This window comes from Colletotrichum godetiae (genome assembly GCF_030913485.1).
Source record: "Colletotrichum godetiae strain CBS 193.32 chromosome Unknown BDP55scaffold_3, whole genome shotgun sequence".
Taxonomy (NCBI): Eukaryota; Fungi; Ascomycota; class Sordariomycetes; order Glomerellales; family Glomerellaceae; genus Colletotrichum; species Colletotrichum godetiae.
The window spans coordinates 645779-661971 of record NW_026851251.1 but is presented as its reverse complement, the minus strand read 5'-3'; the positions used below and the strand labels follow the sequence as shown (position 1 = coordinate 661971).

The following is a 16193-nucleotide window of genomic DNA, read 5'->3' as shown; positions in this document are numbered from 1 at the left end:
GTTCAAGGGTTCTAATTACGCTGCGGCCCATAGACGTCTGGTCAGCATTGAAGATGGAGAAGTCAACGTTCGCGGCAGAGTCACGACGTTCTCACACCGCGTTTACTGTGACCATCTAAACTATATACGGTTTGTGAAGCTATCAAAGTGGAGACGGACGCTTCACCTTCAAGTACCACTCCAAGGACATTGCAGTGAAGCTACCAGTGGCAGTCAAGATGAGATATCCTCGTTTCGCAGAGTTTCGCAGAAGTGAACGATTTAGTTGCTTCTAGCCAATGACCTTCTGCTGAAGTCAGCTTGAAACCATTGAAGACCATGATGGTCACTTTGCTGAGATGCTAAACCTCAAATCTCATACCGTTCATTTTCTATAAGCTTCGTCAAGTCATACGTCAAGTGATGGTCCCTCCCAATCGGAAAGACTTCAACGCCAAACCACTATTCTACTCTCTTCCATCACCCTCATTAAAGTATATATAATCTCACTCTCCTTCCCGTCCCCTCAGCCCCCTCCACCATCCTCCGATTCGCCCTCCCCAGCGACCACCTCATCCAAAACACCGTCCCGATACACATGAACGAAAACACCATCATCAACAAGAAAGCAAGCAAATACCTCGGATTATCCGCCGGCCGAAAAAAATACGGACTCCAAATATTGCCCACCTGCGCCAACAAACACACGATCGACGTCGCCGTAGCCCTCTTCTCAGGCGTCTCGCTCGCCACGCTCGCCGCCCAGCTAAAAATCAGGCCCGTCGACGCGAACGCGCCGGGGAGGTACAGGAAGCTGGCAAAGTACCGTGCGGGCCGGTTCGTCGTCGCCGCCGAGATGACGAAGCCGAGCATGGCCACGCACACGGGGCCGACGATGTGGAGACCCCTGTCGGCGCGGCGGTCCGAGGAGACGGCTACGCAGAGGGCGACGACGGCGGCGAGGAGGTAGGGCGGCGCGGTGAGCATCAAGGTCGTTGTGTTGGAGCCTAGGCGGAAGCCTTGGACGATTGTCGGGAAGAAGCTGTTGAGGCCGTGGGAGGAGAGGTAGAAGGCCATCATGCAGACCTACCCCCAAGTCAGTCGAGAACATACCTCTTCTACTTTCACGTGTCTCAGGGGGGAATTACGCTGTCAAAGGGCGGCAGGAGAAAAGAGAGGAAAAAGGGGGGGGGGGTAGAGTCGACATAAACTCACAAAAGCCCACGTCCTCGCATCCTTAACAGCAAGCCCCAACCCCCTCCACACACTCGACTTCTCCTCGGGCACCGAAACCCGATCGGCGTCCATCCGCTGCGCCGCAACCTGCAGCTCCCTCTCCGACATGAGCCACGAGCACATGCCTGTTCGGGACCCGACGTAATCCGGCAGGAAAGCCAGCGCCGCGAACGCAGACGCGAAGCTGCCGGCCCCCTCGATGATGAAGAGCCACTGCCAGCCCGCGAGCCCACGCGCGCCGTCAAGGTGCGCAAAGACGGCGGCGGCGATGAGGCCGGAAAAGGCCGTCGCGATGAGCATGCCCGAGTAGAGGATTGCTGTGCGGAAGGCGATTTCTTTCTGGGTGTACCAGCAGGAGAGGACGTAGAAGATCTGATTCTCTCGTAAGCAGAGGGTTGGCAGAAGTCAACGAGTCTTTACCCGACGAAGAAAGACACCTCCAGCTCAGGTGCTCCTTAAAGGGGGTTTCACGAGAAGAGCAGAGGGCAAAAGAGAGAGTGTGTGTTACTTACCCCTGGGAAGAACGGGGCTTCGACGACGCCTAAAATCACTCTGATAGCGACGAGGCTCGAGAAGTTCTTTGCTGCCGCCGTCGATGCCGATACACACGACCACAGGAGCACGCAGCACGGCAGGTATATGCTCGGACGCACGCGGGTGATGAGCATGTTGGACGGTAATTGGGCAACCATGTACCTAATTCGCCAAGACGAAGAAAGGGGTCAGCGACAGTCCCAAACAGAGAGAGAGAGAGAGAGAGAGAGAGAGAGACGGCACAAAAAGATCCTCGAAAGGACTCACCCGACGTTGAATATCGCTACGGCGGTATTGAACTGCTCCCCCACGAGCCCGAGATCCGCCTCGAACTTGTTCAACTTGGCCTGCCTATACCGCAAACCACCATCATACGTCAGCGTACTGGCGACAAGCTCTTGTGCGGCTGCGAAGAGCGAAAAACCACTCCATTATTAGAGCGAACCTCGGGGGAGAAGAACGTACGCGAGATTATTCCTATCGAGGTAGTTGAACATGTACAACGTCCAAATCACCGGCATAAGCGTCATATCCAGCTTCCGCACCAGCCTCTTCTCCGCCGCGCGCCACTCGGGGTGTGCCATGGCCACTTCATCCGGGGTCTCGAGCCGCGGCGACGATGGAGATGCCGGCGACGAAGACGACAATGGTGACGCGTCGGGTAGAAGCCCCTTTTCGATCGTGTCGACAGAGACCTCTTTACTCGTAGAGGTGATTTTACCCATGTTGGCGAACTCCAATTCTCTCCCAGGCTACGATTATCAGAGCGAACAACAATCGACGGTTGTCTGAACTGAGGTTGGGTGTGTATAAGGGTGACAGTGAAGATGACCCGTTGACCAAAGAGTTTGAAGTGAGTGCGGCAGCTTTTGTCTTTTTGATATATCGAGTCGAGCCAACCCAGTCTCGCCTCGCTTTCGGACGTTAGCATGACCTGCAAAAAGGTTTGTATCTTCCCCCCCTCCCCTCGTCCACACACACATCCATCACTCACATGGCAGCACATGGGAGACTGCTCAAAAAAACAACACAATCAGCAAGACACCGATAAGCCGAAAACTAAACGTCCCGATAACGAGCTTGGCTTCCAGGTTTTGCCGGGTTGCCATTATGAGTGTCGAGTCTCAGCAATATCACCATACATGAGCGTGGCCTCACCACATTGGGCGGGGGAGGACGGGAGTGCTCATCCAACGTTCCAGGCTACAAAGTCAAAAAAAAAAAAAAGCGGTGATCCGCCGCTACCCCCGGGGCCCGAGATGCTTAATTTGCCAACAACTTAAGTGTATGCAGACTATTAAACTCTACGACGCGTCGCGGCTGCGACGTTGGGTGGGAGGGGTAAGGTTGTTCTCAGTAGGTCATCTTTGAAAGCTTGGACTTCAAGCTGAAAGTCTGACCGTCTCATACCGTCGTCGACTGTGGTATGGACGAGCGTGTGATCGGACGGAGACTTTTTTGACTCGGCCGATGCGCTCCCGTGAGGGGGCTAGGAGACTGGCCCCTCTAGAATCGTGACTCTGGTTTGTGTCTTTCTCTTGTGTACAGAGACCGGTGACTATCATGCGCGCGATGATGAGCAAGTTATTTTGCTGTGTGGTGGCGGAGGACGAGAGATGTGTCTGCAATACCAATGCATGAGTATACCCAACGGGTTTACATCATAAGTTACCTGTAGTCAACTATGACATATTAGGCCAACATTGGACATGTGAATTTGAGAGACTATGCCCAATACCGAAGCTATCGCATCAGTAAAACTCAGGGTAACATGCCGTATACACATCGCCCATTCCACCCTGAACATTGCGACGCCGTCTTCCGAAGCTTGCAGTGAGCCATGGGACCGCAAGATTATTCCGTTCACTACCAAACTTACATACGTACCTACTCATCCACATCTCCGACATCATTCCAATTGACACACTCACCGCAACGGCTCCGATGTTCTAGAAAATTGAACCCACGCAAATCCCGAATAAACTTCGGAAGTCTTCCATACGCAACACACAGTAACTCATGTCTATTATTCAGCAGGAAACCCTGCGAACCCAGCGAACAAGACGGGAATAACACCGGCCTCTCCATCGCCCAGTGCCGTACAACAGTACTAGCCCCCACCCCCCGGGCAACGCAACGTGAGGCTCTCTGAATGGCCAGTCATGTAAATAGACTACTCCCAGCAAGCCATTGCCGTCTGCCCGAAATGTCCGAATGGCGAGTTGGCCCTCATTTTACAACGGGTAGTCGTTGAAGAAAAAGAGGAAAGCTACGGGAATGTGGGGATGGAAATAATTCAACGCATCACTAGCACTAACTGTACCCCACGGCAGTTGCGTCATGAGGAGGCAAGATCCGTGGAATAATCTCCGGATATAAACTATTTCGGCGCGTCTTGGCGGATTCCTCGGACTTTGAACTTCTTCTCTCTTTGCATTCGTCCTCAATTCCATACGAGGTCAAATTCAACGTATATTGGTTGATATATTATTCTAAATCAATGATTCAGAGATCGATATCAATTAGGCTTCCATCACAGTCAATTGATTCAGCTCGCTCCTGATAACAAAAATGGCATCGAACAATGATAACGCCCCAGCCCCAATTTCAGCAGCAACGAAGCTGCGGCAACGCCTCAACGAGACGGACGACTTAATCCTCCTACCAGGCGTCTACGATGGCTTCAGCGCCAGAATCGCACTCGAAGTCGGCTTCGACGGTCTTTACATGGTAAAACCCACCTACAATCACACTCAGCCGCCCACTCTCACCCCCACACCTTCACTAACACCAAGAACCCCAGACCGGCGCAGGAACATCAGCCTCAAAACTAGGCCTCCCAGACCTCGGCTACGCAACCCTAGACGACATGCGCTCCCACGCCGAAATGCTCGCCAACCTAGACCCTTTCATCCCCTTAGTAGCCGACGCCGACACGGGCTACGGTGGGCCCAACATGGTCGCCCGCACCGTAACCCAATACGCCCGAAGCGGCGTCGCGGGCCTCCACATCGAAGACCAGGTCCAGACCAAACGCTGCGGCCATCTAATAGGCAAACAAGTCGTCGACACAGACGTCTTCGTCTCCCGCATCAAAGCCGCCGCCCTCGCGCGCCGCAAAATCGGCTCCGACATTGTCGTCATCGCCCGCACCGACGCGATCCAAACGCACGGCTTCGACGAGGCGTTGCGCCGGCTCCGGGCGGCTGTGGAGGCGGGTGCGGATGTCGCGTTCCTTGAAGGCGTGACGTCGGCGGAGCAGGCGAGGACGGCGTGTAAGGATCTTGCGCCGACGCCGGTGCTGCTGAACATGGTGGAGCATGGCGCGACGCCCTCGTGGACGGCTGCTGAGGCCAAGGAGCTTGGGTACCGCATGATGATTGTGCCGTTTGCGGCCATTGCGCCGGCGTACGAGGCGATTCGCGATTCGTTGGCGAGGTTGAAGGAGACGGGCGTTGTCGGGACGAAGTCTGATTTCTCGCCGAGAAAGCTGTTTAGCATTGTTGGGCTGCAGGAGGCGATGGAGTTTGATAAGGCTGCCGGTGGGAGCTCGTATAGCCAGGTGTGATGGACCGAAAGATTGATGACCACCGGGGACTAGATCCAATGGAGAGAATTGGACGACGTTCTCTGTGATCCCATATTTGCTCCTGTGGAATATACACCCGACCCACTCGGGCTGACTGCTTGCCTCTTGAATACTTTCCTGATGAGCACCTGCCTGATGAGTGCTTGCCTTCTTTTATATTCAAATCGAGGTCCCTTTCTTTCAACCAAGCCCAACTGATCCTCGTGGTCAGATGGTATAACGTCTAGCTACGTTAGTAGACAATATGAACTTGGTATGAAATCTCACCGGGAGGGGACGTAACGCGTCCAGTTCGAATCCCGAACTAGGTGCCTGAGCTTTTGCTTTTTTTGCCCTTCTTGATGCTACGAGGTACTGACAGGCTGCGGCGGTGAAGTCTCCATGCAATCGACGTTATTCGTTCGGAGATACACCTTGACAGGCTGACGCACATCGCGATGATTAATCTAGAAGAATCAGCAAAGTCAGCCCGTCAGATGTTTATGCCGGTCAATAATCATCGCTTCCCATGTGCCTTCGCACTCCGAGATTTATCTCCGAGATGCATCACATTCTGAAAACACTCTCGCCGGTTCCGTTGGGGCGGTACATTACGTGCTCGGTTTCAACCTCGCTGATCGGACCGTTCCGTTGACTTCCTTGTGGTGCGTAACCGCCCATTGAAGGTTCAAAAGCGCAGCGGACGATTCCCGCGCAACACCTACCCGAGGCCGAGCTCCTCGACCGAGATGCTAAGGGGGGGCAAGGTATATCAGCTTGCTTTTCCATCTTAACAATTGTTGGATACATCGGTTCTCGTTCTCGCTCGACCTCAAGATGGCAGAAGTAAGCCGATTCGAGCTACATCAGGCGGTGTGGTGATTGGATGTTCTTCATGTGATAGGCCCTTAGGCCCAGGCCAGGACCCGGTATATCCTTTTGACGCAATGCAGGGCTCGGAGTACCGCAAGTCTAGTTTGTAGTAGTATGCGCAAGCAACTGTGATATCAGTATCATTATACAACATGCTATAGGGGTTGAGCTTTGCCATGAGATGTTGTGAATGTCTCGACAAAGCATTCGTACTCCGAACGCTCTCCGCAATCACGCCCGAATGTCCGAGAAGCCTGCGTTTGAATCGATTCTATTGCAAAAAAGGGTCTCTTCGTACTGGTACAAGCCATTACAGGCCTTACAAGGCGCCGAGCTCCTTGAGCTTCGCAACGAGACCGTCAACATCCTCGACCTTGCCGCCGCCCTGGCGTTGAGGGGGCTCTGTGAAGATTCGTTAGCTCGCAAATCTTCCAGAAGAAAACAATGCAAATCCATTTTATGTAGCAGATGCATCGGGCAAAAAGACAACGACGCCGAAAAGAGCGCAAAAGAAAGACTCACCAGTAACCTTCAAAACCTTCAACCTCTTCTCAACACCAATCCCGTAGTCGGCCAGCTTCTTCTTCTCAAGCGGCTTCTTCTTCGCCTTCATAATATTCGGCAAGCTCGCGTACCGCGGCTCATTGAGCCGCAGATCCGTCGTAATCACCATCGGCAACTTTGCCTTGACCGTCTCCACGCCACCGTCAACCTCGCGCGTGACACTCACACTGTCCCCCTCGCCAAACTCCACCACGCTCGCCGACGTAGCCTGCGGCCACCCCAAAAGCCCAGCGAGCATCTGACCCGTCTGGTTCGCGTCGTCGTCAATGCTCTGCTTGCCGAGGATGACGAGGTTGGACTTGTGCTCCTCGGCGGCCTTGCGCAGCAGCTTGGCTACGCTTAAGGGCTCCAGGTCGTCGCCCTCCTTGGTCTCGACGTGGATCGCACGGTCGGCGCCCATGGCCATGGCGGTGCGCAGCACGTCGACGGCCTTGGGGGGTCCCGCCGAGATGACGGTGATGTCCTCGACGCCGCCGGGCGCCCGCTTCTTCTCGCGGATGCGGACCGACTCCTCGACCGAGAGCTCGTCAAAGGGGTTCATGGAGTGTTTGACGCCGGCCGTCTCGACGCCCGTTTGGGCCTTGTTGACTCGGGGCTTGACCTGTTTTGTCGCAGAACACATCCAATGTTAGCTGGAGGACCATAATCACAAGCCAATTTTGCGCAGGAACTGCCAATTGCGGTCGGGTAGCGTGGGCAGAGCTTTGGTAGACGTACGGCATAGTCAATCACCCGCTTCACGGGAACGAGAATTCGGAGGGCGGACATGGTTCAGGCTCTCTCTCTCGCTCTGCTTCTTCAATCGCCCGTTATTGATGCGTGGAGGGGGTTGCTTGTGGGATTGCGCAGATGGGAATTGGAGGGTGTGGTGGGAGCTCGAGGTCTTCAATGGTCAAGGTCCGTGTCGTCACTGGGGAAAATGGGACCTCCGTCGTTAGCGATACCGGCTAACCTCGGGTCACCGCCCCACCGTAAGCCCTTTTCGGTCATTCGAGCGTAGACGCCGACTTGCGGGCTCATAATCCCGAAGCTCTGTTGATTTTGGTCGTACTGCTCCTTTGGACGTTCCGCCCTCATCTGAAGGCATCTCGACTTTGAGATGTTCGTTTGTTTCAACATTACACATAAGGTAGGACACTATCGCAGTATCACTTCGAGGACCATGAGACATGCTCAGCTCCACCGTTGCAAAGTCAGTGACACTTTAGGCCACAGCGTCTCCAATCTCGAATAAAGTGATATTGCAGTCTAAATTGATATTCCTCAACTAGCAGGCCTGCCAAAGCACAACAACCGCTCACCTGCCCGCCCCGATCACACTCTTCGGACACCGTTTAACGCCCGACCTCACCAGTCATCCCACCCATCATTCTCCTTCTTCGTAGCCGGTGCCGCGGCACCTCCAGTCTTCTTGCCCATAGCAGACGTACCAATCGAGCTGCCGCTCTGCGTCTGCCTTTGGTCTGCCAGATTGCTAAAGCTGTCCCAAAAGTCCTTTTTGCTCTCATCCAACGGCGCCTGTCTCGAGGCTCCGCCTTGGCCCCCTTGGCTGGGACCGCCCTCAACGAAGCGGTTGAAGCCGTCGTGGGCATTGCGAGCACCCTGCTGCGCGGCGCGGCCCGCGTTGGCCGCCGCGATCTGAGCTTGCTTTGCAAAGTCGGATTCGGCAAGCTAATTTCAAGGAGGGCGTCGGATTAGTCCGGAGTTCTTCGTTCGGGCCGGCGCCGGGGGAGATATGATTGAACTAGAAGAGTCACCCACCTGTTTCGCTGTGGGCTGAATGTAGCCATCGTTGACCGTCTTGGCCGTCTTGGAGACGGTGGTTGTAAACCAGCCGAATCCCTTGGTCAGCGCGGCCACTGGATCCCTTTGCAGATCGTCCACAGTCGGAATGCCGCCCTCCTTCTTCTCGGGCATGGGACTGCTGCCGAATCCTGCGTATTTTCCTCCCTGACTGGGAGGCAAGTCCTCGGATCGGGAGGCGTTCTCGGCGCCGAGCTTGGAGAAGTATTTATCGTCCACCTTGACCTTCCTGCCGGGACTGGCGGAGCGGCTGTTCGTGCTACCGAGAGGTGTACCCGTTCGGCTGGCGGGCTTCGCCGCCGGTGTTGGCGCGGGCTTCTTCTCGCCGGGAACGTACTCCTTGCCCTCGACCTTGGCAGAGAGCCTGTCCTTCCACTCATCGCCGACCTCGCCACTGTATCGCTCCGCGATCGTCGCATCGTCCCATGAGATGCCCCTCATCTTTGTGTCCTCATGCTGTTCGAAGAAAGTGCGCCAGTTCTCGTTGCCACCCAGGCGCATCCGCTCGATCTCGACCTGCTTGAATGCGTCCATTGAAATACTGCGTACGAAGGAGATGTGCACACCGAGACCGCGGTGGACCCCGGCGCATGACAGGCAGATAAAGATGCCAAACTTCGGAGAGGCCCATTGCGGGGATGGTGCGTTGCAATCACAGCAGACGTTGTTCTTGGCCTCCTTTTGAATCGCGGCCAGCTGTGAGGAGACGTTGGGTTAGCGGCGAGTCGCGAAGTCGCAAGCGAGGCATTCGACTTGGGAGAGAACTCACCTTGGCGCGCGTCTCGGGATCGACCTCCCACATGGCCTTGGAAGCCATCGTGGGAAGGGCTCAGGGCTGGTAATTGGGTATGAACGGAAAATGCGTGGCAAAGGAGGACAAGTCGAGGTACGTGGGAGGTTGTCGCAGTGAGGAATTGTGGAGGGGCTTTCTTGATGCCGATAAGGGGTTTGCTGGCAGTCGACTAGGGTGCGGGAGTCTGGGCGTCTGGTCGGGTACCTTTTAGTGACTGACGTTGCCCTCAATTTCATCCTTGTATTTGAGTTCCTTGGCCCAGGGGAACGGACACGTGAGCTACCAAGTCTCTGGTAACACCAACCAGCCAGTATGTGCTTTAACGTCTATGTAGGTATTGTTATGCTCGAGTCTATGGATTCTCCCTTGGGCAATCGAGGCATTATTGTTTCTCTCTCTCAAGTCGTTCAGGTTGTTACGGCTCAAAAACAAGTTAGACAGGGGACTTCGACTCCATGGGGCTCTGCTGGAGACTCGACAGACAAGGAAAGGTCCAGACTTCGATCTGGGACACTTGGCTTTTGGGGCTCTGCCGCCACCCAATGGTAGTCCTCGAAACGCCATACATGCACCACTGAAACCAACCACGGATTCCCACCGAATGGACTACAAAAAGTGTCAAAGTCCAAGGAACTACATACTTTGTTTTGCATGGCCAACTCCATGTGCCGACAGTGCACAGCAACACTCTGTTATTAGCCGTTCAGACGATTTCTGCGAACTCGAACCACATAGTACAACCTTAAAATCACTCGACAACAATGATGCACTCGCTCAACGATTTTTTGGTGTTGCACCGCCCTTTTTGTTTTGTTTAATTTAACTGTAAAAAGCTACCCGATTTGAAACGTTTTGCGCCAAACTTTTCCTCTTCCTTCTAAGCCGCCTCCAGCTTAAGCTAATTTACAACCCAGCAGAGGGTTACGGAGGAAATGGGAGGTTAGGTAACAGGTACAGAAGAGGTGGCCGGTAAGATCATGTGTATTAGTTTAGGGATGGTGGCAGCCCTGCACATCTTGTTTGGCCTATCTACCGAGAGCGAATCTGGTCAAAAGGCAGACGTAGATGTCATTGGCCACCTTTTTGGTGGGCACTTCCAAAAAATTGAAATCGTCGTAACAGGTACCGCATCGTAAAGCTCGTAAAGGCAGTGTCTCGGGAGGTTGGGCCGAGACACATTGCCGGGGCTGTAGGTTGGTCGCCTACATTTAGGCGGTGGTGGCGGGAGCGGCAGCGGCCGGGGTCTCAGCAGCAGCAGCAGGAGCAGCCGCGGCCTCGGTGGCAGCCTCCGGGGTGCCGTTGGACTTGGTCTCCTCCTTGGGGGCGTTGGCCTCCTCATCGGTCTTGTCGGGGCTATCGATAGCGACCTTGACGGCGATCTCGCGGCCCTCAATCTCCTTGCCGTTCATCTCGGAGACAGCCTTCTGCTGGAGCTCCTCAGAGGCGAGGGTGACGAAGCCGAAGCCACGACCCTTGCGGGGCTCACCGCGAGCCTGAAGCTTCTTGATCATGAAGCGGGGGATGGGGCGGAGAGCGATCTTGGCGGAAGAAGGCTCGTAGGCGGCGAAGAGCTCCTTGAGCTATTGAAATGTGTCAGCACGGGGCAACAAACAAAGCGAATGATGAGATAATACCTTCTCCTCGGTCAGGTCGTAGGGAAGGTTGGCGACCATGACCTTGGTCTTGGAGGCAATGCCATCGGCGGGAGGGCCACGCTCGCGACGCTCACGGGGGGCACGAGCCTCAGCGGACTCGCCGGCCTTTTGGGTCTTGGCGGCATCCTTGTTGGTAGCGTCAGTCAGAGGCAGAACCTCAGAGGTAGCGGGAGCACCAGCAGGGACCTCGGCGGCAGCGCCCTCGATGGGAGTGCCATCCTCCTGTAAAATTGTAAGTAACCCCTCGGCGACTATGCTTTGACTTCAACTTACGTTGCGGCCACCGCGGGCACCACGACCGCCACGGCCGCGGCCACGTCCACGGCCACGACCGGAGGCGCGGCGGCGGTTTCCCTCACCAGCACCCTCACCGTTGGCGCCCTCAGTCTTCTCTCCAGCGGGCTCAGGCTTGCGGGCAAGCTGAACAGAGACCTTACGCTCGAGAATCTCCTTGCCGGAAAGCTCAGAGATGGCGCGCTCAGCCTCAGATGGGGTAGAGAGGTCGACGAAGGCGTAGCCAACGGGTCGGTCGGTGCGAGGGTTCTTGGGAATGGAGACGGACTCGCTATGGAAAAAGGCGGGTCAGTATGAGTTGGCATGTGTGACGCAAGTGGGTGGAATTTTGCGGGGCAGGAGAGGGATGAGAGGCCACGCTGCAACATCGTGACAGCTGAGAGAAGCGGTCTAGGCAGCAGTAGCAGCAGGGCAGAAACAGACACGACGCCCAACCTCGATGCATCGTGAGTCAAGTGCAAACGATGCAAGCAAGTGGGCATCGATGCGATGTCAGAAGCAGTGCCGTAGAGGATATGTGGGGAACATGTGCTTTGGGAAGGTACAGCTTCCCACGGGGACGAGCCTGAACTACCGCGTACAGCAGGCCCCAGGATGATATGACGACGGGTAGGGGACGACAATGAGGTCGGTGACGACTAAAGTGACGACGAGAAGATTAACAACAACTTACACAAGGTAACCCTTGAAGAACTCCTTCAACTCCCCCTCCGTTGTCGCGTAGGCCAGGTTGCCGATGTACAGACGACGTCCCTCAGCAGCGCTGGCGAGGACGGCATCGTTGTTGGCGGCAGGCTTGTCGGCGGCCTTGTCGGAGATAGTGGCATTGCTCAGAGCATTGGTAACGTCATTGACGGCTTCGGAAACCTTCTCGACGGCAGCAGACATTTTGGCGGTATTGGTCTGGTGGATGGAGACGGAGGTTTGTGGTGGTTGAGGCTGCGTTTCGGTGAAGTGCGTGATAACAGATGACGTGCGAACTTGGACCCGGTGACAGGAACGAAGATTCGGATTGATGGAGAATGGAAGTTCGGTGGATTAGAACTCTGAAACAATGAGGGGGAATTTTCTCAGGGTAGCTTGGTGCCCTAGAAAGCTTGAAAAAAGTTGACAGACGACGTTGCGTTGCGCGGTGACACAGGATCTTGAATTTGTGATGTGGAGGGAAAGGAGAGAGGAAAGGGATGGCTCAAGCCGCGACCTCAAATACAAATATTTTTTTTTCTGGTGAGCAGGGGGAACGGCGGACGAGGGTAAGCGAGGCGCAAACCCACCGGACAGCAGGTGCGGCCCACGTTCTGGGTACCTTGGGATGGCAAGAGCGGGCTCCTAGGCTGCTGTGGCGGTGCGGAAGGACGAGGATGTGGGTGGGTACTTGCCTATTGTGTCTGCAGCAGCCGGGCAGGGGGTATGGGGTAAGGAGAAGGGGGAAGGGGGAAGACACGAATGGAAATGACGGCAGGGCAGTAGTTTTCCGTATGTTTCTCGCCGGATGACGCGATGTGCCTATTGTTTTTCTGTAATTACTGCGTAAGATATATTTATCAATTAGAGCCTAAGGCCGAACAGTGCTTTTGTGCAAACTCGAGATGACAGCTTCGTTCCTACTTTAGAAGACGTCTTCAAAGCCTGATGGATCAAGTTGTTCAGCTCCTTCCTCGCGCGTCAACTGTTACAAAGGTGCACAGGTGCGAAGGTGCCTTATTAAGCCGAACCTTCCTGGAAGGTGGTCTCGCCAGTGATGAAGTGGAAGGAGGTCCCCTTACCAACACTGGGGGAGGCAAGGCGGTGGAATGCCCTGTGAAGACCCACACGATAGTGTTGAACATGGCAGGTACCTGACAGGCCATCTTTTCAAGCCACAGAGCACGGGCTTTTGGAGATGGGCCAGACGGCAACCCCTGCTAGGAGAAGAAAGGTGCAGCTTCTTCATTGCTTCTTTTTCTTCTTCTTTCTTTCCCCCCCTTTCCATCGATGTACCTTGCTGTACTCTTTACCGATGCCGTGACATTCGTTTTTATATCAGACCTTATCAGCCACATTGGTCGCCAATACAGACGATGACTGGCTGTAGCATATGCTGAGCAATCCGACCATCAACAAAAAAAACATGCAACTCAAACGAGAAGAAACCTGTGTGATCTGCCCAGGCGGTGACAACAGTATCGGCCTATCAGGGCGGTGGTATGACTCTTCCCCCGCAAAATGGTCGCGATGGGATCCCAGCCAAGCCAGGCCTGAACCAGTGCCCACCCGCTGATGTGCGTGTTCGTGGAGCCACTGGCCGCCGGAAAATGCGACAGAGATCTCGGCAGCTACGGTCTGGTCTTCCCAGAGGGTCTGGTCCCGACCTGTCTGTCTAGGTATCGGCCCAAAGTTCGCGGTTTGCGCCCACTGTGGTTACTCACGTGCGATGTTCAGTCTTCAAATCTTGGGGTCTGATATTCTGGCATCTTCAACATGGCCAGGTGCTTGTCGACCCGATTTGCTCACGTTTGCCGCATCCACAAATCCCGATTGGCCACCAGTATCTGTACCTCGCAGTTCTCCCCAACATCGGCAAGAGTTGCAACAATCAACGTGGCTTTTTTGGGACCCACCTGTCAACTATTGGGAAGAGTCACCAAGCGATACTCTCCTGATCCATCGCGACAGCTGTGATCTTCGAAGAATGCTCGTCTTTATCTGGTTACAACCCCTCATCTTTATGCTATGAGAGCTGCCGGATGGGACGCTCTCGTGCAACATCGTCTCGGAAAGCTCAGAATCAGCCCAACATCGGCAAATCTTGCCGGTTGGTCTTCTACTGACTGGTACCTCATCCTTCCTGGTACAGGTCGAAATCATACTCGTCCGCCGGAAGACGAGTGGATTCCTCTTGAAGCTAAGGCTGTGCAATTGCCGGCCTTGTCAACGATCACGACCAACCTTTCCTCCAGACTATTCCGTCCGAGAGACACATGTCGGAGATTTAAATCTACGGTCTGCGTGGACTAACTGCCATGCATGCGTACGTCCATCGAATGTTTCTGTCTTGCCTAACCTTTCCTCACTTTACCTGGCTCTACTCTAACTCAGCTAAAAACATCTGTCAATGCACTTTGTTTTTTAGGTCGGTCTGCACCTTGCAGTAGTCAACCAACTAGACTGGACGGCGGGACTAGAGCAAGCGACACAGTCAGCAGTGTAATTACACGTCGCCAATTCCAAGCTCCAGCCACGGCAATGCAATGGCACCTCGCACACACATACGAGTGACGCGACGGCTGGTCCGGCCGGTTCAGCAATGTGGCTCCGGCGGATGCCAATTCAGGGCCCGTCTCCCGTCCCCGGTCAACATCGTCCTCCCGTATCTATGGGACCGCGGAGAGATGCTTTGGCGTCCGGAATGATACAATTTCCCATGGCCCACTGGATCTCGCGGAGCGCATGAAGACTTTGGTGAGGGTCCCCTAGCAACCTACGCTAAGGCTCCATGGGTCATAACGGTCCCATGCAGGGGGGTAGCCGACAGTGCAAAGAAGGGACGAAGGCAGAAGTTTCCCCTTGTCCCTTGTCCTAGACTTAGCTTCTCCTATCAATCCCGTGCTCTCATGTCCGATATTGATATCAACACGAGCGAATATTCGTACTCAACCAACACCAATCAGCAAGGGAATGACTGTCGCGCGTACAGATTGACAGATAATCTCCCAAACAGGATGGTAATGATATCGTAGCGCAAAGGGCATCTGCCCGGACAGAACGGATGACTCTCGTCGTCAAAACCGCATATATCATTTCACTCTTTGGCCGGCATTATCAGCAGCACCCTGAGCTCGCGTGGGATTCGGTGAGGACGGAAACAGTCGTGTCAGCAGCTTGAGGCGTGGTGAGGCGGAGACCTGAGTCGTGAAGGTTTTCCCTGACTTTGCCTCATCTGTCGTCTCGCAGTAAGGCGCCTCAAGCTTCTCCACAGGAGCTTCTTCAGAATGGGGCATGTTGTCGCTCGCCTTGCCTGGTGAGTGACACCAGCGCCGACCTCCCGTGTGTGTGAGGTGGTCCCAGCCCGCCCAACCGTTACCTTGCATGCAAGGCAGCACACCGCCGCATCTTGAATCGCCGCTCTAATCTCGTTGGGATTAGTGACTTTCTAGGTTCCGGCACTGGGTCCTGGTGCCCTGTACCTCTTCGATGGGATTCTCTCGCATCTGTGGCGCATGCGAAAAGGTACCTACCTGAATCTTGGGAGTTGGGTCACTGGGTGTTATCCATGCTTGTGGCTGACTGTCACACAGGCCTTGACAGGCTACGCTCGCAGGAGCATTTGCCCCAGACAATGCCGGGCACTCGATGACGTTTCGAGGGTTGTCTCTGGACTCGACTATCACGACTTAGACTCGCTCTTTTTTCGACAATTGCATCTGAGTGAGAATACCAAATTCCGACTTGTGCCTGGGTAGCTCAAGACCATGCAAGTGCGATAACACGTGACTTCACAGAGCACATGCATTTTTGCATTCTCGCGCATTGAGAGCCCGAATGGCTCCTGCAGCTCCGATGCCGCTTGGTAGGCAAAGAAAAACGTTTCTGAGAAGCTGCACCCCCGCGCTAGCAGACCCGAGAGCCTCATCTTCTTAGAGTCACGATTTTTGAAAGGTTCCACCCGGACCGCGCTGCTGTTCACTTCAACGTTACAAGCACACACGGATGAAATTTGCCGTCAACTTTTCCCAAGTAACAAGTACCCCGCTTCGAAGTCGGTTCAAGAACATGACCGCCGAAACCACCAGCCCCGAGCCAGCCGTGGTGGCTAACCTGCCGGGCCGGTCCATGTTGGTTCTTTACGGCTCGGAGACCGGCAATGCTCAGGACATTGCTGAAGAAATCGGTCGCAACGCCCAGCGTCTGCATT

At 54.8% G+C, this 16193-nt stretch overlaps 5 protein-coding genes across 5 annotated transcripts; 1 reads left to right on the top strand and 4 right to left on the bottom strand.

Moving 5' to 3' along the window:
• Nucleotides 1-468: 468 nt before the first annotated feature.
• BDP55DRAFT_540427 (major facilitator superfamily transporter) lies at nt 469-2474 on the bottom strand (the record flags this gene model as incomplete). Its single annotated transcript, XM_060568121.1, has 5 exons — nt 469-1065; nt 1195-1587; nt 1728-1911; nt 2017-2100; nt 2215-2474. The coding sequence occupies 5 exons, from the start codon at nt 2472-2474 to the stop codon at nt 469-471; spliced, it is 1518 nt and encodes a 505-aa protein (XP_060435570.1).
• Nucleotides 2475-4320: 1846 nt separating this feature from the next.
• BDP55DRAFT_626506 (Pyruvate/Phosphoenolpyruvate kinase-like domain-containing protein) lies at nt 4321-5317 on the top strand (the record flags this gene model as incomplete). The annotated part of the gene is made up of 2 exons (XM_060571640.1): nt 4321-4479; nt 4553-5317. 2 exons carry the CDS (start codon nt 4321-4323, stop codon nt 5315-5317), a joined length of 924 nt encoding a protein of 307 aa, XP_060435569.1.
• A 1192-nt stretch (nt 5318-6509) lies between these two features.
• Nucleotides 6510-7522, bottom strand: BDP55DRAFT_541260 (electron transfer flavoprotein domain-containing protein; the record flags this gene model as incomplete). The annotated part of the gene is made up of 3 exons (XM_060568201.1): nt 6510-6592; nt 6713-7355; nt 7472-7522. The coding sequence occupies 3 exons, from the start codon at nt 7520-7522 to the stop codon at nt 6510-6512; spliced, it is 777 nt and encodes a 258-aa protein (XP_060435568.1).
• Nucleotides 7523-8101: 579 nt separating this feature from the next.
• Nucleotides 8102-9374, bottom strand: BDP55DRAFT_626504 (uncharacterized protein; the record flags this gene model as incomplete). Its single annotated transcript, XM_060571639.1, has 3 exons — nt 8102-8425; nt 8516-9253; nt 9327-9374. 3 exons carry the CDS (start codon nt 9372-9374, stop codon nt 8102-8104), a joined length of 1110 nt encoding a protein of 369 aa, XP_060435567.1.
• An 862-nt stretch (nt 9375-10236) lies between these two features.
• Nucleotides 10237-12335, bottom strand: BDP55DRAFT_208222 (uncharacterized protein). The gene is made up of 4 exons (XM_060565979.1): nt 11973-12335; nt 11279-11570; nt 10985-11227; nt 10237-10930 (listed from the first exon to the last, which is right to left on the bottom strand). The coding sequence occupies exons 1-4, from the start codon at nt 12185-12187 to the stop codon at nt 10559-10561; spliced, it is 1122 nt and encodes a 373-aa protein (XP_060435566.1). The 5' UTR covers nt 12188-12335; the 3' UTR covers nt 10237-10558.
• Nucleotides 12336-16193: the final 3858 nt, after the last annotated feature.